The sequence below is a fragment of the Pleurodeles waltl genome, chromosome 1_2 (assembly GCF_031143425.1).
Source record: "Pleurodeles waltl isolate 20211129_DDA chromosome 1_2, aPleWal1.hap1.20221129, whole genome shotgun sequence".
Taxonomy (NCBI): Eukaryota; Metazoa; Chordata; class Amphibia; order Caudata; family Salamandridae; genus Pleurodeles; species Pleurodeles waltl.
In genome coordinates, this window is record NC_090437.1 from 1,331,502,669 (window position 1) to 1,331,526,724 (window position 24,056).

At 46.1% G+C, this 24,056-nt stretch overlaps 1 protein-coding gene across 1 annotated transcript in view; it reads left to right on the top strand.

The window, feature by feature from the left end:
• The window catches only part of LOC138251582 (myelin protein P0-like), an 87,163-nt gene that overhangs the window by 17,581 nt on the left and 45,526 nt on the right, over positions 1-24,056 (top strand). Inside the window, exon 2 of the mRNA XM_069205660.1 lies at positions 17,582-17,953. Within this exon, the coding sequence (XP_069061761.1) occupies positions 17,582-17,953 (372 nt within the window). The remainder of the gene's footprint in view (positions 1-17,581; positions 17,954-24,056) is intronic.

Genomic DNA, 24,056 nt, shown 5'->3' on the forward strand with positions numbered 1-24,056 from the left:
CAGTACGAGTTTCACAGCTACATGATGGCCACTCTGAACTCTGGGTTGTTTGGTATCAAACAACTCAGATGATAAATCCAAACTGGTACCAGTATTGGATTTATTACCAAATGTATGCAGAGGTCACCTTAGAGGTGTCCCCTGCAAAAGCAAACTACCCTGGCATGGTTGCTGGCCGGTCCTAACCAATCTGCCACCACCAAACACAAATCTGCATCCCTGGTATTCAGAACAAAGCTCTTCCTGGGTGATGGTCCTAACAACCCCTCCCTCAGGAATGTGCACTGTCCTGCTGGTGAGCTTCAAAACGCTTACTGCCCTTGAAACTTGACCCCCATACCTTCTGCTAGTAGAAGTTGGCTGCCCTTGTTGAAAAACCCACTTTTAGCAGGAGCAATGTCAGGAAAACTGAACAAAGAATAGGAGGAGTGGCCCTACCTAGCTTGCACCACCCCCAAGGTGTTGCATGCATGGTGGCCTCTCCATTTCCTTTTTCTTCATCCTGGATGAAAGGAAAATAGCCAATCAGGTGTAGGGAAGTGACCTCTGCCTACCAGAAGTGGTCACTTAGTGAGGGTAGCCACGCTAAGGCAGGTGGCCTATTGGCCACTACCCGGTTCCCACTAAAACATCCACTAAATATAGGATTTAGTGGGCATCCCTAGAACAAGAAATCAGATTCCAAGGATCCAAAAATACCAGCAACAAAGAAGGCCCAAGGCATGAGAACTGAGGACCTGCTGCACAAAGAAAAGGCGCCAAACCCTGCCTGCTGCAACCAGGACTCCACATTTACCACTGAGGGGTTGCTTGAACACTGGAAGGACTCTAAGAATCCCCAGGGGACCTCCACTCTGTAACCCCAAAGAACCAACAAGCCCTTGAGGTCCACTTCACTGACTGGCTGCTAACTCCCAAACCAGATGCCACAACTGGACCAATCTTCACACTACACATCACAAGGACAAACTCAGCAGGTAAGCCAAGTTTGGTGGCACTGCGACCTTTCGCGGCCAAACCATACCATTGTCCTGGGTAGTGGTCACTACACATCGTACACCAAGAAAAACAGCCCACTCCAGACTGTAAAAGGACCAGGAAGAAGCCCTCGTAGAGGGACTTCAGAAGCCACCAGGACGTCCCACCAGAGTGCCTCTGCTGGCCTGCAGGTGACCCTCTAACCCAGTGATACTCATAGTACGGCCCGGGGGCCGCATGCGGCCCTCCTGACCTTTAAATGCGGCCCAGCAGCACTGGGCTGCTCTTAGCTAGACTCAGCACCAACATTTAAAAAATGTAAATAAACAGTCAAGTATTTATTTAAGGTGAGTTGAAGGTTGAGATAAGAGAGGGGTTCTGTACAATGTAACATCAGAAACACCTTAATTTTTAAAGACACATTTGAAACAAAAATGTAAAAGCAGGATCAAGTCTGCTCAAAATTCAAAAAGTGTATTTCATTAACACGCAGAACCTTCACCTTAGTTCACCAGATTATATCAGTGCATTGAAGAAATATATTTTTTCAAAGTGATAATTTTCCAACCAGAATTTAGAAACATTCACTCCCCCATCTCCCACCCCGACAACAATGCCTTTGGTGAGCTAAGAGGCAAGTCAGCTATGTGCACTCTTTCGGTGGCCTAGGTTTCAAGTATACAAAAAAATTACAGTTTATTAAATCAAACACAAAAAGGTTTTGTGCAGCACACATCCTAAAGTCATGCGAGGTCCTCATATGTGATAATGAGCAAAAAGGAGGGAAAGTGAAATAAAACATTTGCATAGGATCACACAGTTTGGTTAAGGGGAGAAGCCGTGATTATTCCCAAGTTTATGGTTTCACGTTGTGCTATTCAGACACTAGAAGTATAGCTTTGCGTCCCTTGAGCCCACTTTACTACCAACCCCCGACTGCCACCCTGCTGCCATCAGTGCGGCCCTCGGTCACATCAAAGACCAAACTCTGCGGCCCCCGTGAAAATGTTTGCGAGTACCCATGCTCTAACCGAACTGCCTCCTGCTTCCAAGGGCATCTTTACACACGGCTCCTGGCTCACAAATTCGCTCTACACCCCGCCGCCCTGTGACTTGCATTGAAGAACCAGCTGTGTGCTAAGAGTCCTTCACCCCTTGCAACCTCGACACCCCAAGGGGACCCGCTGGACTTACCATTAAGTCCACCTGAGCAGCGTGTTTCCAAGTGGCCCCCCGCAGTGGCCCTGCATCAGCTCCAAAGACCATTTCCCGCTGCTCCTGCCAGAACCGGGAGCCGCCTGAACATCTGCAGCTGACCGATAGTGGCCATCGACGACCTCAACTTACCTGCAAAGAGAGAACTTGGTAATTGCACTGCCTGTTTTTATATATATTTTTAAAGGTGATCCACCATTGATTTCTATGGTGCGTAATTAGACCCAAAAAGACTATTTTTATTAAACTTAAAAAATGCATATCTCTAAAAGTATCTTGATGATCATGGTCTTAAAATTTTCATAAAAAGCTGAAGTATTTTTATAAATTGGTCTCAAGTTATTCTTTTGAGTGTGTGCCGTGATTTATTGATACTGTGAGTAAAACAGATTCTTTGCACGTCTCCAATTACTGTGGTGCCGATCTTGTTAGTGTCCGGACAGTTTTTAGCAGGACAGCAGTTTTAAAAGCACTGCAGAGTTCCTTGTATATCCAATAGTTTTTAGGCAACAATAAAAGTGCCAAGACAACTCTAGTGATTAATATAACTGCTGGAGAGAGATCGGAGTTTTGTCTACTGGCAATTTTGACTCATCTAAGGTAGCGCAGATTGTTACTATGCCTGCTGCAAAGAACGTTCACTGTGCAGATCACAGAACAGTATCTTATGTGCAATGCTCAGTGGGATACTGCTTTAGTCACAGAGCTCTTTTTGTTACTGTGCAGTTCATAAGTTAAAATCATAATCTAGTACAGTGAGCTATGAACTGTCATCAAAGAGCTGCATGCAAGCTGGTTAGAAAGTTATGTATTTCCCAGTCCTTGATTATCCCAATTTTGCTAAAAAGGGTTTGTTTTGGTAGAAATAAATTATTAGTAAAGTCAACCCTAAGCACAGTGTTATGTTCTGAATCCTGAGTAAGTGCTTCCTCCTACCAAGACCTCTTTAAAAATGCCACCAGTATGGATGATGTGAATCCTACACCTTGTCGTCCCCTTTGCCTTAGGTAACATTTTCTATATACTGATTTACAAGTATGATTCATGGCTGGTATGAGAGGCAGTGTCAAACAAATGAAATACATGTGAGAGAGGGGCTATGGAGAGATGAGAGGCGCTGTTAGAGGGTGAGAGAGAGAGAGGCTATGGAGAGATACATGTGAGAGAGGAGCTATGGAGGGATGAGGGGCGCTGTTAGGGTGTGAGAGAGAGGCTATGGAGAGATGAGAGGCGCTGTTAGAGGGTGAGAGAGAGAGGCTATGGAGAGATACATGTGAGAGAGGAGCTATGGAGAGATGCAAGGCACTGTTAGAAGGTGAGAGAGAGAGGGGGGCTATGGAGAGATACATGTGAGAGAGGAGCTATGGAGAGATGAGGGGCGCCGTTAGAGGGTGAGAGAGAGGCTATGGAGAGATGAGGGGTGCTGTTAGAGGGTGAGAGAGAGAGAGGCTTTAGAGAGATACATGAAGAGAGAGGCTATGGAGAGATGAGGGGCGCTGTTAGAGGGTGAGAGAGAGAGAGAGGCTTTAGAGAGATACATGAAGAGAGAGGCTATGGAGAGATGAGGGGCGCTGTTAGAGGGTGAGAGAGAGAGGCTATGGAGAGATGAGGGGCGCTGTTAGAGGGTGAGAGGGTGAGAGAGAGAGGCTATGGAGAGATACATGAAGAGAGGAGCCATGGAGTGATACATGTGAGAGAGGGGCTGTGGAGAGATGAGAGGCGCTGTTAGAGGGTGAGAGAGGGGCTGTGGAGAGATGAGGGACGCTGTTAGAGGGTGAGAGAGAGAGGCTATGGAGAGATGAGGGGCGCTGTTAGAGGGTGAGAGAGAGAGGCTATGGAGAGATGAGGGGCGCTGTTAGAGGGTGAGAGAGAGAGGCTATGGAGAGATGAGAGGTGCTGTTAGAGGGTGAGAGAGAGGCTATGGAGAGATGAGAGATGCTGTTAGAGGGTGAGAGAGAGAGGCTATGGAGAGATACATGTGAGAGAGGCTATGGAGAGATGAGAGGCGCTGTTAGAGGGTGAGAGAGGGGCTGTGGAGAGATGAGGGGCGCTGTTAGAGGGTGAGAGAGAGGGGCTATGGAGAGATGAGAGGCGCTGTTAGAGGGTGAGAGAGGGGCTGTGGAGAGATGAGGGGCGCTGTTAGAGGGTGAGAGAGAGGGGCTATGGAGAGATGAGAGGCCCTGTTAGAGGGTAAGAGAGAGAGAGGCTATGGAGAGATACATGTGAGATAGGGGCTATGGAGAGATGAGAGGCGCTGTTAGAGGGGGAGAGAGAGAGAGGCTATGGAGAGATGAGAGGCGCTGTTAGAGGGTGAGAGAGAGAGAGGCTATGGAGAGATACATGTGAGAGAGGAGCTATGGAGGGATGAGGGGCGCTGTTAGGGTGTGAGAGAGAGGCTATGGAGAGATGAGGGGCGCTGTTAGAGGGTAAGAGAGAGAGGCTATGGAGAGATGAGAGGTGCTGTTAGAGGGTGAGGGAGGGGCTATGGAGAGATACATGTGAGAGAGAGGCTATGGAGAGATGAGAGGCGCTGTTAGAGGGGAAGAGAGAGGCTATGGAGAAATACATGTGAGAGAGGGGCTATGGAAAGATGAGAGGCGCTGTTAGAGGGTGAGAGAGAGAGGCTATGGAGAGATACATGTGAGAGAGGAGCTATGGAGAGATGAGAGGCCCTGTTAGAGGGTAAGAGAGAGAGGCTATGGAGAGATACATGTGAGAGAGAGGCTATGGAGAGATGAGAGGCGCTGTTAGAGCGGGAGAGAGAGGCTATGGAGAGGTACATGTGTGAGAGGCTATGGAGAGAAGAGATGCGCTGTTAGAGGTGAGAGAGAGAGGCTATGGAGAGATACATGTGAGAGAGAGAGAGGCTACGGAGAGATGAGGGGCGCTGTTAGAGGGTGATGGTGAGGGAATCATTGGGGCTAGTCTGACAACATGTGCTAGGGCTGCCTGCTTTGAGTTCCCATTCCGGCCTTGCTCATCAGTAATGAGCATTAGGCCAGAGCCCTCTTCAAGCCCAAGACCACATCCCAAAATTTTGCAGGAGTTCTCAGGGGTTCCACTTCCTAAAGCAACTCCATGCTCACCCCCAAGTATTTTGTGACAACCCAGCGGGTCTGTTCCTAGGCCTCAGAGAAGTGCTTTAAGTACGATGAAAATAATGGGGGGCTCTCAATATCTAAGGACCCATTGTAAGCGGAGTGAGGTCTGTGTAACTAAGGGAAGGGCCTAATGCACGTGAAATAGAATGTCATGGTTGAGAAATTCACAGCCAAATATTATGGGAAATAGACACATAGCACCAGTTTGCTACGCCACAAGTGATAAACACTAGGCAAAGTAAAAGTGGTGGTGGTGGTGTTCGGACGTCTTTGTCGACGATGACCAAGGACATCATGTTGAGGAGGTTGACTGTGTACAGTGTGTCTTGCTGTGGCTGATCGGTCCGATGCTCGCTCGAAAAGCTCTGCTGCACGTCAGGCACAAGTGATCTGATGGGTTGGTTGGCAAAGAGTTGGCTATGAATTTGAGCAGCTCACGCTTCTTCTGCACCTCTGCAGTCCTACTCTGCTTGTAGGAGGTAGCACTTTTGCTGATACAGCTTCGCCAGGCGGGGCAGTCTTGCGCTAGGATTTCCCAGTAGTCCGGGTCAGTGCCAAAGCTCTTCAGAGAGACTTTCAGTGTGTTTCATATGTGATAAACACTAGACAAAGTAAAAGTAAACAACGCCTGGACAGGTTTCCATCATGCCGCTTGTTGATTCAAGTGTACGAAGGTCATCTAACTTGGTTATTCAGTTTGGATTACAAACATATTTTAGGTGCTGGGAGACCCCTGTTAAGCAAGTGTTCAATGTGTTGTTTCTTTGCTGAGTCACAATGGGGACTTCGGGTGACATTGCGTTGCAGTTCTGGTGGTCTAAGATCAGCAGGGAGTTGGTGGAGTCAGTGGCGTAGCTTAGTCAGTGAGATTCAGGGGGTGTGAATCACAGATTTCCCAACTAAAAAACAGCATGCAAAAGGGAGGGATGAACTCAGTTTGGGATACACTGTTCCCATGAGGAACAGGTTCAATACAAATGTGCATTAGCTGGGCCTATGTCTAAATCCCTTTAAAAAAAATAAAAAGTTAAAACCTTTTAGTCAAACAAGGATGATCAGAAAAAAACAAAAAAGGCATAGGAGACACAACTCACGGCCCAGAAACCCAACTCTCAAGCCAAGAATGCATTCATTTCAAGGGGTGTCACAACCCAAACAGCCCCCTGAAGCTGCACCCCTGGCTTCCCCAGCAGTGGTGCAATCTGTTCTCCACCTACCAGTTGGCCCAGATAAACCATTTTCCCCTGACCTATCTGGCACTTTGAAGGTTTGATAGTTAGGCCTGCCTTTTGCAGGGCCTCCAAAACTTTCCAGAGGTGGACCAGGTGATCCTCCCAGGTGGAGCTAAAGACAGCAATATTGTCCAAATATGCTGCACTAAAAAAGCTTCCAAACCTTGGAGGACTGTATTCACCAGCCTCTGAAAAGTGGCAGGTGCATTTTTCAAACCAAAGGGCATAACTGTGAATTGATAATGCCCATCTATGGTAGAAAATTCAGTTTTTACTTTAGCATCTTCTGACATTTTGATCTGCCAATACCCTGCAGTCAAGTCAAAAGTGCCTAGATACTTGGCAGATGCCAGTGTATCTATTAGCTCACCTGCCCTGGGTATAGGGTGAGCATCTGTTTTGGTTACTGCATTGAGACCCCTATAGTCCACACAAAACTGCATTTCTCTCTTTCCTTCTTTGCTATGCGGTTTGGGTAAAAGCACCACTGGGCTGGCTAAGGGGCTATCAGAAGGCTCAATAACTCCATGGTTTAACATTTTCTGAACTTCAGCTTTTATGCAATCTCTGACATGGTTAGGTTGCCTGTAAATTTTACTTTTGACAGGTAAACTGTCTCTAGTGTCAATTGTATGTTCACACCAAGTAGTTGTAACAGGTGTGAGTGAGAAGAGTTCAGAAAACTGATCAAGCAGATTTTTTCATTTTTCCTTCTGCTCAGCAGTAAGGCAGTCTGCCAGAACCATTCCTTCTACTAAGCCATCAGCTTCAGTGTTGGAGAAGAGATCAGGGAGAGGGTCACTCTCTTCTTCCCGTCCATCATCTATAGCCATAAACAGGGTAAAGTCAGCCGTGTTATAGTAAGGCTTTAGGCGTTTGACATGAAGCACCCTAAGGGGGTATCTGGCAGCGCCTAGGTCCACCAGGTAGGTGACCTCTTCTTTCTTTTCTACAATTAGATGGGGTCCACTCCTTTTGTCCTGGAGTGCCTTGGGGCCACATGCTCCAATACCCACACCTTCTGTCCTGGGTGGTACTCTGTCAGGACAGCCTTCTGGTCAAACCATTGCTTTTGGAGCTCTTGGCTGGCCTGAAGGTTTTTGTTGGCCTTTTTCATGTACTCAGCCATTCTACTTCTCAGGCCAAGTACATAGTCCACAATGTCTTGTTTTGGAGCTTTTAAAGGTTGTTCCCAACCCTCCTTAACAAGAGCAAGGGGACACCTAACAGGGTGACCAAATAGGAGTTCAAAGGGGCTGTAGCCCATTCCTTTTTGGGGTACCTCCCTGTAGGCAAAAAGGTGGAATGGTAATAGGATATCCCATCTCCTTCTGAGTTTTTCAGAGAGTCCCATAATCAGACCTTTGAGAGTTTTATTAAACCTCTCAACCAGTCCATTAGTTTGTGGATGATAAGGGGTGGTGAACTTGTAGGTAACACCACACTCCTTCTCCATTGCTTTCAGGAATGCTAACATGAAGTTACTACCTCTGTCTGACGCCATTTCCTTAGGTAAGCCCACCCTTGAAAAGATTCACAGGAGGGATTTTGCCACTGCAGAAGCTGTAGTGTTCCTTAAGGGGATAGCTTCTGGGTACCTTGTGGCATGGTCCACCACCACAAGGGTATATCTATTGCCAGAAGCTGTTGGAGGGTCAAGGGGGGCAACAGTATCAACCCCTACCCTTTCAAAGGGCACCCCCCCCCTCCGGCAGTGGGATCAAGGGGGCCTTTGGGGTGCCACCAGTCTTGCCAGTGGCTTGGCAGGTGACACAGGAGCGACAAAACCTCTTTGTGTCTTCTGACATATGGGGCCAGTGAAAATGTAGAACAAACCTGTCCCATGTTTTACTCTGGCCTAAATGCCCAGCTAAAGGGATGCATGAGCCAGAGTTGGGAGGAGTTCCTTGTACTGAAGGGGGATGACCAGTCTCCTGGTGGCACCAGGTTTAGGGTCCCTTGCTTCAGTATAAAGGAGGTTATTCTCCCAATAAACTCTGTGTGTGTCAGTGACATCACCATTTTGCTGCTTGACAGCTGGCTGTCTGAGGCCCTCCAATGTGGGACAGGTTTGCTGTGGCACACTCAGCTCTTCCCTGGCAGGCCCCCCTGCACCCAAAAGCTCAGCTGTATCAGCTTCCAGCTCCTCTGGTGTAGGTTCTGCACAGGGAGATAATTCCTCTTCCTGAAAAGGAGAATCATCTGTGGAAGAAGGGATAGTGGACAAGGGTTTACTCTTCTTACCCCTAGTTTTTGAGAGCACTTGGTCCATTATTCCAAGATCCAAGTTTCCTTGTCCTCTTTGCTTCTTGGCCTGAGCCCTGGTAAGAGGAAAGATATGCCCAGGAATGCCCAGCATTGCTGCATGGGTCTTCAACTGAAATTCAGCCCAAGCTGAAGTCTCCAAATCATTGCCTAGCAGACATTCTACAGGTAAATCTACCACAACTTTCTTTGGACCAGTAACACCCCCCCCCCCACCCCCCAGTTGAGATTCACAACAGCCATGGGGTGGCTTACAGTGTTGCTATGGGCTTATGTCACTTGGTACTGGTGACCGAGTAGGTGCTGCTCAGGGGCAACCAGTTTTTCCATCACCATGGTGACACTGGCACCTGTGTCCCTCAACCTGAACACCATTAATCAGGGGTAGCTGCTTGTACTGATCCATATCAAGAGGACAAGCAACTAAAGTGGCTAGGTCAATGCCACCATCAGAGACTAAAACAGCCTCTGTGATCTCCCTAACTAGACCAATCCCAACAACATTACCAATGGTGAGCCCAGCTACACCCTTTGATTGGCTATTAGTAGTGCTTTTCCCACCACCACTGCTATTACTAGGGGCACTAGTGGTTGCAGTTGGTTTTGTGGTGGTGGGAGGTTTGATGGTTTATTTTGGACAATGACTGTCAGTTGCCCAATGGCCTTTGGCTCTACACAAATAACACCAAGGTGTCTTATCTTTGTGAGAAGAGGATTTGAATCCACCTGATGAAGACTCTGATGATTTTTTATCTTTGTCCCCACCCTTGTCATGTGACTTACCATCCTTCTTTTTGCCATCCTTGTCACCCCGTATGAACTTTTCTGATCACCCTTGTTCTGACCCATTTGTCTGCCTTCTTTCCCAATTCTTGGGGAGAGGTCAGATCTGAGTCCACAAGATAATGATGTAACAAGTCAGACACACAATTATTCAAGATATGCTATCTCAGAATCAAGTTATATAGGCTTTCATAGTCAGTCACCTTAATGCCATTTAACCAACCTTCTAGGGCCTTCACAGAACAGTCTACAAAGTATGTCCAGTCCTGTGATGACTCCTTTCTGGTTTCTCCGAACTTAAGTCTGTACTGTTCAGTGGGTAAGCCCAGACCATCCAAGAGTGCACCTTTAAGAATTTGATAGTTATCTGCATCATTCTCTCTGACAATAAGAAGCCTGTCTCTCCTCTTACCAGAGAATCATAACCAAAGGATAGCAGCTAACTGTACATGAGGGACCCTCTGAACTTTACAGGCCCTCTCAAGTGCAGCAAACCACTTGTAGATGTCATCACCATCCTTGTAAGAAGGGACAACTTTGTGTAGAGTTCTAAAATCAAATGAAGGTTCCCTAATATTTGAATTTCTAAAACTGCTGCTTCCACCATGGGGAACCAATCCCAAACCCTGCCTCTCTTTCTCCACAGCCAGGGATTCCCTGTCTAAGGCCAACTGTTGCTGCATTAGCCTCAGTCTGGCCTCCTCTAACCTCAGCTTTCTGAGTTCCCTATTTAGGGACTGGTCCTCAGGGTTAGAATTGTGGGATGCCTCTGAAACAGAGGTGACATGAGAGTGTGCAGAGGTAGATCTATCTCTAACAGGGGCCACTCTAGTGACCTGGCCTCTAGGGGTGAAGGGAGCCCTACTTGTGTGTGAACCCTTCCCACTACCAGTGATACTAGGTGGCTTATTGACAGATATATCTGTGGAAGGACCCTCCCCAGGATTGCCAGTTTGCCCCTCTGAGCCTTCCTGGTTGGAATCATCCTCTACCTCTTCCCCTGTCTGATCTGGACCAGTGCTGAGTCCCTGGTCATCTTGGAGGAGAAGATTTAAGAGGAACTCTTTATTGGGGTTCTTCCCAATCTCCAAACGTCTTTCAATACAGAGACCCCTCAAACTTTTAAAGTTAAGATTTTCATATGTTGTTTTCAAAACTCTAGAGGTAGCTTCTACAGAAGACATATTGAAAGAGCAAAAAAAAGTTTGGGAAAGTGACTAAAAAGTTAGTAGAATAACCGAGCCAACTTTTTAGAAAAAAGAAGAAAACGTTTCAGAACTTTGTAAAAACTTTTGCAAAGTTAAACAGAACTTTTAGAAAGTTAGATAATTACTTCTAGGTATATATTATATATGCTATAAATATTGGAGCAAGTTTTTCTTGTGAAAAGCACAGGTAACAAAGTGGTAAAGCAATTGAAAGTACTTATCCCACCACTGCCACCAATGTTGGAGGCTGGCCTGGTTCGTAGTGGGTACCTTGGGTACTTACACCTTATACCAGGTCCAGTTATCCCTTATTAGTGAAGTAGTGGTGTTCTAGCAGCTTAGGTTGATAGAGGTAGCTATAGCAGAGCAGCTTAAGCTGAACTAGGAGACATGCAAAGCTCGTGCAATACCACTTATAGTTACACAGTACTTATACGCAAGTAAAGACAATGCTCAGTGTTACCAAAAATAAAGGTAGTTTATTTGGGTGACACAGTACCAAAAATATCTTAGAGGTAATTCTCCTTCTGGAGGTAAGTATTATACACAATATATACACAAGACACCAAAATAAGGTAAGTAATCAGACATAGGATAGTGCAAACAATAGGAAATGCTACAGAATGCAATGGGAGAAAATAGGTCTAGGGGCAACACAAACAATATACTAAGAAAGTGGAATGCGAATCACAAATTCCCCCCTAGACAAGTGTAGTGTGTGCAGAATCTCTGGGAGAGTAAGAATAAAGTAAAGGTAAGTAAATTACCCCACCCCAGAGGCCAGAAAAGCAGGAATAAAGTACTGCAAGTTTCCTTATGACACACTACACCTCGTGATTGGGATATTGCAGTAACCAACCAAGTCTGTTAACAACAACTGCTGGATTCCTGGACCTGAAGACCTGTAAAAGAAGGAGACCAAGTCCAGAAGTCGAAAGAAGTTCCAGGAAGGGCAGGAGCCCCTGCCAACCCAGAAGAGGGTGCAAAAGAAGACTGCAGGAATGTACCCCAGGAAGATGCCAGCGGGTTCCTGCATGATACAAAAGATGTCCCACGACGTGGAGATGGATGCAGATATGATTTCATGTTGGAAGTCTCCAACAAGCCTTGGTTACGACAAATATGCATTTTGTGTCAAAATGGTGCTGCCTGGAGCCATGAGGGACCTGGGGGCCTCAACTCTGTGTGAAGAGGAAGAGGGGGCTCTCAGCACTTTAGAGAGCCCTCAGGATGCCAGCCAGCACCCACTGGAGGCCCAGGACGTGGGGACAAAGGAGGTGCAAAACACGGTTGTGCAGCGCAACAAAGGAAGGTCCTACGCCGCCGGAGAACAACTCAGCAACTTGAGCGTCACAGTATAGAGTGCTGGGGACCTGGGCCATGCTGTGCACTAAGGAATTTTGCAAATAGTGCACAGAGGCCTCAGGGGGTGAAGAAGACGCAGTACACAGGGGTACCATGGCTCTCAGGGAAGGCAAGGTCTTACCTCCTCCAAATTGTGTCAGCAGGACCTTAGGACAGTCTATGTTGATGGGGGTCCACCCTCTATCCTTAGGAGCACGCTCGTCGCTGTGAGAGGAGTCCAAGGGTACCAGTCATAGTCTTGGAAGGTGCCTGCTTGAGCAGGGGAGTGACTCCGTCACCCCACAGGAGATTTCTTCGGTCCTTCTGGTGCAGGATGAAGACAGGGTGTCCCCAGAGCGTGCACACCGTGGAAACTGTTGCAGTTGCTGGCTAGAGCTGAAGTTGCAGAGGAAAAGTATCACTTGTGGATACTTTGTTGCTGTTACAGTGGTTCCTGGAGCAGGCTGCGGTTGATCCAAGGTCAGAGGATGAAGTAGTAGTTGCAGAGGATTCCTGCCGGAAACTTGCAAGTAGAATCTGAAGAGAACCCACAAGAGAGACCCTAAGTAGCCCTGAGAGGGGGATTGTCTACCTTATCAGGTAAGGACCTATCAAGAGGGGTCTCTGACGTCACTTGCTGGCACTGGGCACTCAGAGCCCTCCAGAGTGCCCTCACACCTTGCAAAGCAAGATCGCTGATGTGTGGGACACACCGGAGGAGCTATGGGCACCACCCCTAGGGTGGTGATGGACAGGTGAGTGGTTACTCCCCTTTCCTTTGTCCAGTTTCGCACCAGAGCACGGGACAAGGAGTCCCTGAACTGGTGTAGACTGACTTATGCAAGGAGGGCACCATCTGTGCCCTTCAAAGCATTTCCAGAGGCTGGGGGAGGCTACCCCTCCCCAGCCTATAACACCTATTTCCAAAGGGAGAGGGTGTAACACCCTGCTCTCAGAGGAAATGCTTTGTTCTGCCTTCCTGGGACTGAGCTGCTCAGACCCCAGGGGGGCAGAACCCTGTCTGTGAGGTGGCAGCAGCTGTAGCTGCAGTGCAAGCCTCGGAGAGCTGGTTTGGCAGTACTGGGGGTCCATAGTGGAACCCCCAGGATGCATGGAATTGGCTCCCCAAAACCAGATTTGGAATGGGGGGACTATTCTATGATCTTAGACATGTTACATGGCCATATTCGAAGTGTGAAGCTAGATATAGGTATTGACCTATATGTAGTGCACGCGTGGAATGATATCCCCGCACTCACAAAGTCCTGGGGATTGGCCCTGAACTAGGTAGGGGCACCTTTACTAGTGCAAGGGTGCCCTCACACTTAGTAACTTTGCACCTAACCTTCAGTAAGTGAAGGTTAGACATATAGGTGACTTATAAGTTACTTAAGTGCTGTGAAAATGGCTGTGAAATGATGTGTGCGTTATTTCATGCAGGCTGCAATGGCAGGCCTGTGCAAGGGTTTGTCTGAGCTCCCTATGGGTGGCAAAATAAATTCTGCAGCCCATATGGATCCCCAGGAACCACAATGCCCTGGGTACCTATGTACCATATACTAGGGACTTATAAGGGGGGTCCAGGGTGCCAATTGAAATTGGTAACTGAAGTCACTAGCCTACAGTGACAGATTTAAAAGCAGACAGCATACGCACTGAGGTTCTGGTTAGCAGAGCCTCAGTGACACAGTCAGGCACTATACAAACACACACATTAGGGCATAAACTATGAGCACTGGGGTCCTGACCAGCAGGATCCCAGTGAGACAGGCAAAAACATACTGACATACAGGTAAAAATGGGGGTATCATGCCAAGGAAGATGGTACTTTCCTACAGTGTGTGAGAAAGGGGCTATGAAAAGATGAGGGGCACTTTTGCTGGGTGATAGTGAGGGAATCTGAGGAGGAGGTCATGGAGGCACCAAGAAAGATAGTCACACTGAGCGCCACCAGCGCCAAAGCCGGCCCTGCTTGCGGTTGGAGACCATCAACGTTGTCTTGATTGTGGGCAGCACCCTCAGTCGTCCAGAGTCTGTTCTCATCTCATTGGCTTCACCATTACTTTTAGGGAGAACTTTACTGGTGAAACAAAGGCTTTCATGGTCATCGTTTGGGGATTAACCAAACAAGACTTGAATTTCTATATTCACATTTTGTTGATGGATGTCGTCGCCATGTGCAATATATCAATACTTTGACTCAGCACATAGGGGGTTATTACAACTTTGGAGGAGGTGTTAATCCATCCCAAAAGTGACGAAAAAGTGACGGATATACCACCAGCCGTATTACGAGTTTCACAGGATATAATGGACTCGTAATACGGCTGGTGGTATATCTGTCACTTTACCGTCACTTTTGGGACGGATTAACACCTCCTCCAAAGTTGTAATAACCCCCATAGTGAATCTTTGAAACCAGAGGTCAGAGCAGTAAATTATGAGCTCTTTTATCATTGATGTGTAGTCACTTTCAAGACCTCTTCATATCCCCCCTCTGTATCTGTAACTAGGCAACCTCTCTTCTTTTTCTAATCCCTTATTCTTCCTGGACACTACTGAATTCAGCCATGAACTGAAGTCTGTCCAAACCAGTCCCCTCTGTCTTTGTTCAGACTCAGGGGGAATATTTACAAGCCAAATGGGCTGCCAGTGCATAATGCAGACCCAAATGTACGAGGCCACGCAAGGCCACTTTGCGCAGCTTTACACGGCCTTTTAGATATGGTGTAAGGCAACGCAGTGTAAGCTGTTGCCTTTACTTACACTGCGGCAGGGAGTCGAACCAAGGGCATTGCGGTGGGTGTTCCCATGCAACTCCCGTGTGTTTTGACATATTCCCAGATTTACAAGAATCTGTAAACCTGGGAATGTGTCAAAACCTTATGCCTCTCCAGGATAGGCGCAACAAGGGAAAATATGTTTATTTCTGCTTGCTGTTTCCTCTCTCTGTAGCACACATAGAAAGAGGAAAACGCATCTGTGGATTGTTTTTGTGCTGGAAGGTGCCCCTATATGTAACCCAGGCACCCAAGTAGCATGGTGCAAGTGTGCCTGCTTTGGCTCATGACAGCAATTTGTGTGCCAGGATAGGGGGAGAGGACAGAAATGCACTGTATCTTGGTACATTTCGGCCCTTTCCCTGTGGCGCAGGGTGGTGCAGCAAGACACTTGTTGCCCTGTGCCACATCCTTGTAAATATGCCCCTCAGTCTCTGTACCATTGCTCCTTCTACAAATGCTTAGCTTTCCTTCCAAAGCATTCCACACTCACTTCTTCTCCTCCCTTAACCTACTTTAATTGTGATATTCAGCTTTCTTCTTTTGTCCCATCTCCACTCTGTGGCCCTGAGGTAAGAAAAGTGGAACTTCACATTGTGAAGTGATACTTTTCGTGCCCCCCCCCCTCTGTGCCCCCCTAATGCCACCATGTGTGCGCCGTATTTAAGATACAGCGCCCCATAGTGGTATTAGGAACAATTGCATCAAAATTTTAGATGCTATAGTGGCGCTTTGCCCCGGTAGCATAAAAAATTACGACGCTAGTGACGCTAGTTGAGCAAAGTGCAAGGAGACCCATTGATTGCAATGGGTGCGTTATTTTAACACCTACTTTCTTGTAGATTTCATTGCACCATTTTTGCATGCCTCCTTGTGCATGGCGCAAACATATGTGGCGCTGAGGGCCGCAAAGTGGCGCAATGCATGCTTTGTAGATGTGGCGCAGCTTTTTGGCAATCTAACGCCACATTAGCATCAGTGAAATGGCGTTAATGTTGCGTTAGATGTTGCAAGGCCATCTTTAAATTTGGGCCGACATCTTTACTTCATAACCTTCATTTAGTCAATTTGTTTTTTTCTCACACTTGTTATACCTTACACATTTTCTTTCCTTGAAGACTTAAATCTGCAATCCTCCCAGCCTTGCCTTTATCTTTTCTCAGTTCTGTAATTCCCCTAACTTTCTTTGGTTAGAGTCCTGCTGCCTCGCTCTCTCTTGCTCTTTTTTCCTGCATGCATCTCAGGATTGCCCTTAGCATTACATGCTGTGAGTCCTGTCCTGCCTTGAGGCCTGCATGGCTTTCAGACAAATCATTACATCACTGTATTCATCAGATCTGCTTCAATGGTGAGACAATTTAGGAAAGAGTTGAAACACCTATTTAAAGAACACTGCATCACAATGCACAATGCAGACCTTTCAGAACCCGGTGGCCAGTATCACTCGCAACCTGCCACGCCGCAGTCACATCACACCTGACGGAGCTCCACTGGCTGCCTATACACAAACAAACACAATTCAGACTTCTCACCCACACTTTCAAGGCATTACATAACACTGGCCAAGCATACCTCAACAGTTGTATCTGCTTTCTCGAAACTTCCAGACACCTCAGCTCTTCCAGAGTACATTTGCTGTCCATCCCACAGACCTTGTAGAAGAGGGCACTTCAGCACACAAAACCAGAGTGCACCCTTCAGGTTCTCTGCAGCACACATAGATAGAGGAAAAACCCTCCATGGATTGGTTTTGTGGCGGATGGTGTTCCTTCCTGCACAAAAACAGTTCTGCATGCGGACACCCTTGCACAATGGTGCAGGGGGTGTCTGCGGTGGCACTAGGCATCCTAAATGGCACCAGCACAGGAAGAAAGTACAGGAATGCACTGTTTTTCATAAATACATTCCATTCCTGCCCTATCCCTGTGGGGCAGGGGGGCACCGCAAGGTGACTTGCTGTGCTGCCCTGTGCCACCATTCTTGTATATATGCCCCACTGTGACTAAGCTGGACACCAGTGCTCCTCTCCCGTCTCTCTTTGCCATGGATACTGAGACAGAGGCATAGTTGATGAGACTATCTGCACTTTTGAGTAAACATGCATTTACTGGCTAAGCTATTGCATATTGATATACTGTGGAGCCTAGTGGTGAGTAAAAGTCCTATTCTTTTTTACGAAGATATAACAGCGTCGACTATGCAATTGTTACGCACTAGTTTCTGTAACAGGGACTGACCATCTAGTAGCCATTTCCACAAGTTATCCCTAGCATGCCTCGCTCCTCCCTAGCTTGGGCCTTCTGCTGTCAAAGGGACCAAGAGTGCATAGCGTATCTCACTGTCCTGTTCATGGTGTATCAGTTGTTCTCAAGTGACCACCTCATGTCCATAATGATTCAGCGCGTTAAGCAGGAATTTTACACAAAAGAATAATGACTGTCTGAACTTTAATGAATTTCCCATTGCTGTCTGCCTGTGAGAAAGAATGTTTCTCTTTTTTTTTGTATTGCAAGCAGCCATACCCCACTTTCTTTCCCTTCATGTTGGGAGTAAGGAATGTTATGCTTGACCAACAGTTGTCCTCACATCTTGCTTGCTCTGGTTGTGCTTGGAATGCTGATGCATGGCCTGAATCATGATATTCTAATTTCACTGACTGTGACCTGTGTCTACAGCTTCTGCGCAATCCTCAAAGCCCGGGTGGGCCATCAACGTGAGTCGATTTCTGAAAGCGACTCCAGGAAGCAACGTGACTTTACCGTGCAACATTACCCATCCTCTGGCAAACTACCAAGGAAATATCACCACCATGTGGAAGAGGGATGGTGCTAGCTTTTTTACCTGCTACCATTCACAAACTAAAACCACCTGTCCAAAGGGAGGAGGCAGTCGCTACGAGTTGATCGGAGACCCACGAGCAGGTGACCTCTCCCTGAAGATAACAAACGTGACTGTTGAAGACTCCTGGGCTTATCAGTGCCGCATAGAGCTTGAAAAGAAGGACGACGCCTATGAGAACAGAATTAGGACGCTCCTTCTGGTCTCAGGTAGGTGTCATAACTCTCCGGCAGTTGTCTCGCTTCATTCTTTACTGTTTTCTTCTCATAGATCCCTTCTATGTATAATACTCTTTCCTCTCCATCAGTCTATCCAATAATGAATACATGATCGCGATCATTGCAACCACACTGTTTCCCAGATTCTCACTTTCACCCATTGCATAATCCATATGAGTCTGTAGCACGGTTGAGCTTCTTGCAGCTCAACTCTGAGGCCTTCACTCCATATCTCACCTTTATTAGATGCTTACTCTCACCCTCCAAATGTCATACTTTCTTCCACTCCTACTCATGCTCTCACTCTTCCCAAATTTCTTCTACTCATTCACTCTTCAGTATCTGCTAACTCCTTCACCCACTCATTCCATCTACTACCACCTTCTCACTCTGCATAAACTCTCATTCCCTTTCTCAGTATACTCTATGTCCATACTTACTGAACATTCTATCTCTCAGTATACTCTAACTCCATACTTACCTAACATTCAATCTCTCAGTATACTCTATGTCCATACTTACCCAACATTCCATCTCTCAGTATACTGTATGTCCATACTTACCCAGCATTCCCTCTCTCAGTATACTCTATGTCCATACTTACCCAGCATTCCCTCTCTCGGTATACTCTATGTCCATACTTACCCAACATTCCATCTCTTAGCATATTCTATGTACATACTTACCCAGCATTCCCTCTCTCAGTATACTCTATGTCCATACTAACCCAACATTCCATCTCTTAGTATACTCTATGTCCATGCTTACCCAGCATTCCCTCTCTCAATATACTCTATGTCCATACTTACCGAACATTCTGTCTCTCAGTATACTCTATGTCCATACTAACCCAGCATTCCCTCTCTCAGTTTACTCTATGTCCATACTTACCCTGCATTCCCTCTCTCGGTATACTCTATGTCCATACTTACCCAGCATTCCATCTCTCAGCATATTCTATGTCCATACTTACCCAGCATTCCCTCTCTCAGTATACTCTATGTCCATACTTACCCAACATTCCATCTCTCAGTATACTCTATGTCCATACTTACCCAAAATGCCATCTCACAGTATACTCTATGTCCATACTTACCCAGCATTCCTTCTCTCAGTATACTCTATGTCCATACTTACCGAACATTCTATCTCTCAGTATACTCTATGTCCATACTTACCCAGCATTCCCTCTCTCAGTATACTCTATGTCCATACTTACCCTGCATTCCCTCTCTCAGTATACTCTATGTCCATACTTACCCAACATTCCATCTCTCAGCATATTCTATGTCCATACTTACCCAACATTCCATCTCTCAGTATGTTCTATGTCAATACTTACCCAACATTCCATCTCTCAGTATGTTCTATGTCCATACTTACCCAACATTTCATCTCTCAGTATACTCTATGTCCATACTTACCCAACAGTCCATCTCTCAGCATACTCTATGTCCATACTTACCCAACATTCTATCCCTCAGTATACTCTATGTCCATACTTACCCAACATTCCATCTGTCAGTATAATCCATGTCCATACTTAACCAGCATTCCCCCTCTCAGTATACTCTATGTCCATACTTACCCAGCATTCAATCCTCTTCCAAGTTCTCATTCTACCCATATCTAGCACTGTATCGAGGTGGTGGTGGCAGGCCACTGTGGTCCAAGAAGAGATGAGTGTGCACAGAGAGGCAGCTGTATGGAATCGTGTAAACTAATTTGGGGTGAGTGAGAAGTGGGTAGACACAAGTGTGGGGACCCCCAGTATGGGGGGAGTAGGTGGAGCACATGTAGGGTTCGCACAGATCAACGGGGGAAGGTCATCATTTCCCACAGTGTGTGAGGAGGTGAGGGTATCCGACATGTGTAAATGATGAATCTCCTTGTAACAAAGAGCATCCTCCTCAGCTTTGCTCCATTTGCGTACTGCTCCATGCTATGCCACTACTGGCGGAGCCGTGGAGGATCACCATTGAAGAGTAACGCCAAGGCTGCAAAAGGATTGTGTACCTTTAGTTGCTTCCTCCACTTGAAAATAACCAAGGAGCACGCCTCCTATGTGTGGATATCTGGCAATTCAGTCATTGTCCACCGGGTGATGAGTACTAACTGCCAGTAACTCTGCAGGGCCAGGCAAGACCACAGCATGTGCATGAGATCTGCATTCAGGGCGTGGCAGCGCAGGCAGCTCATATGTGCCTAAAAACTGTAAGAAATTTGCCAATCTGATCAGGGAATAAATCAAAAAACTTCCAATGGACTGACGCGACACAAGAGGTGAGGAGATGACGAATGCAAGGCAAAATAGCCCAGACTATAAGCCCAGGGTCACAGCATGTCAGAACACAAATCATCATGACTACTGCTCTTTTCAGAGGCACTTGCAGGAAAGGCAAAGTCCAACTGGACGAAAAACAGCTGCCTTCAACTCAACGCAAACAAGACGGAAGTACTCATCATAGGCCCTCAACCCGATGCGTGGAACGACTCCTGGGGGCCACCCACCCTTGGAAGCCCGCCCGCCCATCTCACGAACCACGCCCGCAAACTCGGGATCATCCTGGACTCCAAACTTAACATGAACGGCCAAATCAACTCAGTCACATCCACCTGCTTCCACACCCTCCGCCTCCTACGCAAGACCTTCAAGTGGAACACAGAAAGACCGTCACTCACGCCCTCATTTCCAGCAGACTGGACTACAGCAATGTGCTCTACACCAGGATCAACATTAAACTCATCTGCAAACTACAGACCATACAGAACACCACCGACAGACTGATACTCGACCTGCCCCGGCACGGCCACATCTCTCAACACCTGCACACACTACACTGGCTTCCCATAGAGAAAATAATTACCTTCAAGATCCTTACCCACGCACACAAAGCTCTCCACGACACCGGACCAGCCTACCTGAACAGGCAACTCAGCTTCCACGTACCCCACAGGACCCTTTTCTCAGCCCAGCTCTCTCTCGCAGAAGTACCCCGCATCAGGAAAACAAGAACAGGGGGTCACTCATTCTCCCACCTCGCAGCCACAGCTTGGAACGCCCTTCCACTCCACCTCAGACGAGCTACCCCCTCCTTAACTTCACGAAGGAGCTTGAAGGCTTTTCAAAGAACCACCTCACTGATAGACGCTACTTGCCCCCACTCAGCGCCTTGAGACCCTTGCGGGTGAGTACAACAATACTGAGGCACTCGTTGATCTAGTATCAATTAACAACAATATTTACAACAGTTCCTGCAATATTAAATTCTGTACAATAGTTCAACATTAGTAGAATCAAAGAGAGGCAATAGCAAAAACATTCCAAACCTCAGAATGCTCATATGTGATTTTGTTTCTGTCCGAGTTATTTTTACGTGCCCTCTCACAACAAAAATCTTTAGGATCAAAATAAATATGAAATTCCAATACTTTAATTTCCACATTCCTCAGTATTCAGATTATAAATCCATTTCTTATACCAAATAAACCGAAGAATAGTTCCATGTTACTTTCCTATTTCATTATTATTAATTATTGATTAAACATCCATCCTTTTTATAGATTACTCCTTATTGAGACGTCCATCATTCTTATAACGACCTCACAGCCAACACGTGTTTCGTCACTTGACTTCTTCAGGGCTGAGATTTAGTTGCTTTATAGCATATAAACCTTCCTGGATGTCAAAAGTCATGGAAAAAATAAAGTCATCAACATAGATTAATAAATCCTATTAAAGTCCATTCAGTCTGAGACAAGAGGATTGGAAGAAAGGACCCCACTTCATGAGCCATTACCCTTAAAGCTGATCATAACTTGAGGTGATAAACTATTAGTATAAAGAGACACCCATTGTGAGTCCTATCCAGCCAAAATCATATGTCACCAATAGTGCCAAAGATATAATAACCAATATCAAAGTAGTAAAAACATATTTGTGTTAGTATGTGTAATAAATGACCAGTTTACTTCCAAGCTATGTGTAGAGACCAAAAATAACTACCTGCCACACTAAACCCCATTAATTATTACCTCCAACGGGCAATGTGTCTTACACCTGCAATAATTATATCAGTTACAAGGACCACCAGTAAATCAATGTCAGCGAGTTATACTCCGAAAAGGGAGCCGGTCCTTGCGGGTGAGTAGTTGCGCTCAACAAGCACCTGAATGATTGATTGTTGAAAAAATGTCAGACATTAACATGGGAATCCTACTAAATGAACTAAACACAATCAAAGTCTCTGTGGACTCCATGCGGAGTAACTAAGAGCAGACTTGGCTTCCTTCCAGGCCATCATGGATCTCCCAGCAGGTTAACTATTAGATACTGCAATCTACATCAACCCTGTAGACAACAGCCCTGTTATCACCCAGGAAGTATGGTATTTGGGACAAAAAACATTGACCTAGAAGACAGGAGTTGAAGAAATAACACCGATTCTTCAGGTATCCCAGAAGGCATAGGACCAAATGACAGGCATACCATTCATACCTTCTTCATACCAACCATGATCAAGCAGCCATTTTACCTTCCACCACAACTCCAAAGGGTACACAGATCAATCAGAGGAGACAGCATGACATAAACACTCGCCAGATGCCAATAATAGCATCCTTCTTACAGCACCATCAGGCCCGACTAGTAATAGAGGCTGCAAGGAAAAAGAACACTTGATATTTGTGGCAGCAGACTTTTCACATGAAACAACAAGAAACGTGAAAACATTTCTTCACAAATGGGACATTCAGTACAGACTTTTAGAACCTGCAAGGATGTTACTGAGTATAAATGCAAGCACAAGGAATTGGAACCATGGAAGTTAATCCCCACAAACTCACACAATATTGAACTACTGACAAACATAAATCCGGACACTGAGGAGAACTCAGCACAACATTCTCAAAAATCAGAGTGACACTGCATAGGAGATATTGCAAAACAACGGGCTTTCATGGACAAGAAACCAACAGGAGCTGCTTCCAGGTAAACAGACACGTGAAAATCTACATTAAAAGCCTGAACATTTCACAAAGGATAAATTATAAAGGGAAAAAAATGAAAAAAGAAGTGGTGAGAACACTTGATTAAGGATAAGGCTCGGTGTAACTGCCTGCAGTTTTCTCTGACAACATAACATCACCTTCCCTTAAGCAGACAGACCATCCATTCCTCCTTCTGTGAATGCTGATTCTGAAGATGCTGGTAATCTGGATCGCAGGGGAGGATCTCCTCTCTCTAGCTAAGGCTTTAAACCTATATTTAGAAAGGCCATGTGGACAGGAGAGGCTTGTTGGGCTTGGCTTATATGTCTGAAGTTTTTTTAGTCTTCAGAGTTTGAAAAATTAGTCACTAGAATTCATTCTATTCACAGCACATTACCAGTGGGCACCAGATCCTTTATTCACTGTCTTTTCTAGTCTCATAATATGTCTTTGACCTCTCCTTCTCATTATTATTTCTCCTTCCATTTAATTCCTCCACCACAAACGCCATTTATCTGCCATATTTGTTTTAACCAAATGCAAGCCCAAGAAGTTATTCTTAAACATGTGAACTGACAATAGCACACATCATTTTTGCAAGATGGACAGAGAAAAGCCCTTCAAAATAATATGTTAAAGTGAATGGGATGATGAATTACATCAACAGTAAAAAAAGTCCTATGAGAGTTGGCTATCAAAAAATACAATATCGTACTTATACGAGAGACACATATCCACCCCCGCGGAATTATGGGAAACTTAAAAGGGAATGGGAAAGACAAGTGATAAGCAGTAATAGAATGAACCTCCATAATGAGCCCCTAGGTGACACATCTGAAGAGATGCCCTCCTAATGATGCATGGTGGTCATCCAAATGTAAGTATATGGTACTTCTATAGTGCAAACCTAGCCAAGAGGCAGCAGAGCGCTGTGCAGGGTTTAAGACAAGCATAAAGTCAAAGAGTGATGGCAGAGGTAGTTCGACTGTGAACTGTTAATACATTATGATGTAGTGTTCTTTAAAGAGGTGAGAATTCAACTAAATTGGAGCAGGGATGGGGTGGTCTTGATGGACATGGAAATGTGGTGCATGCACTTCTTAGT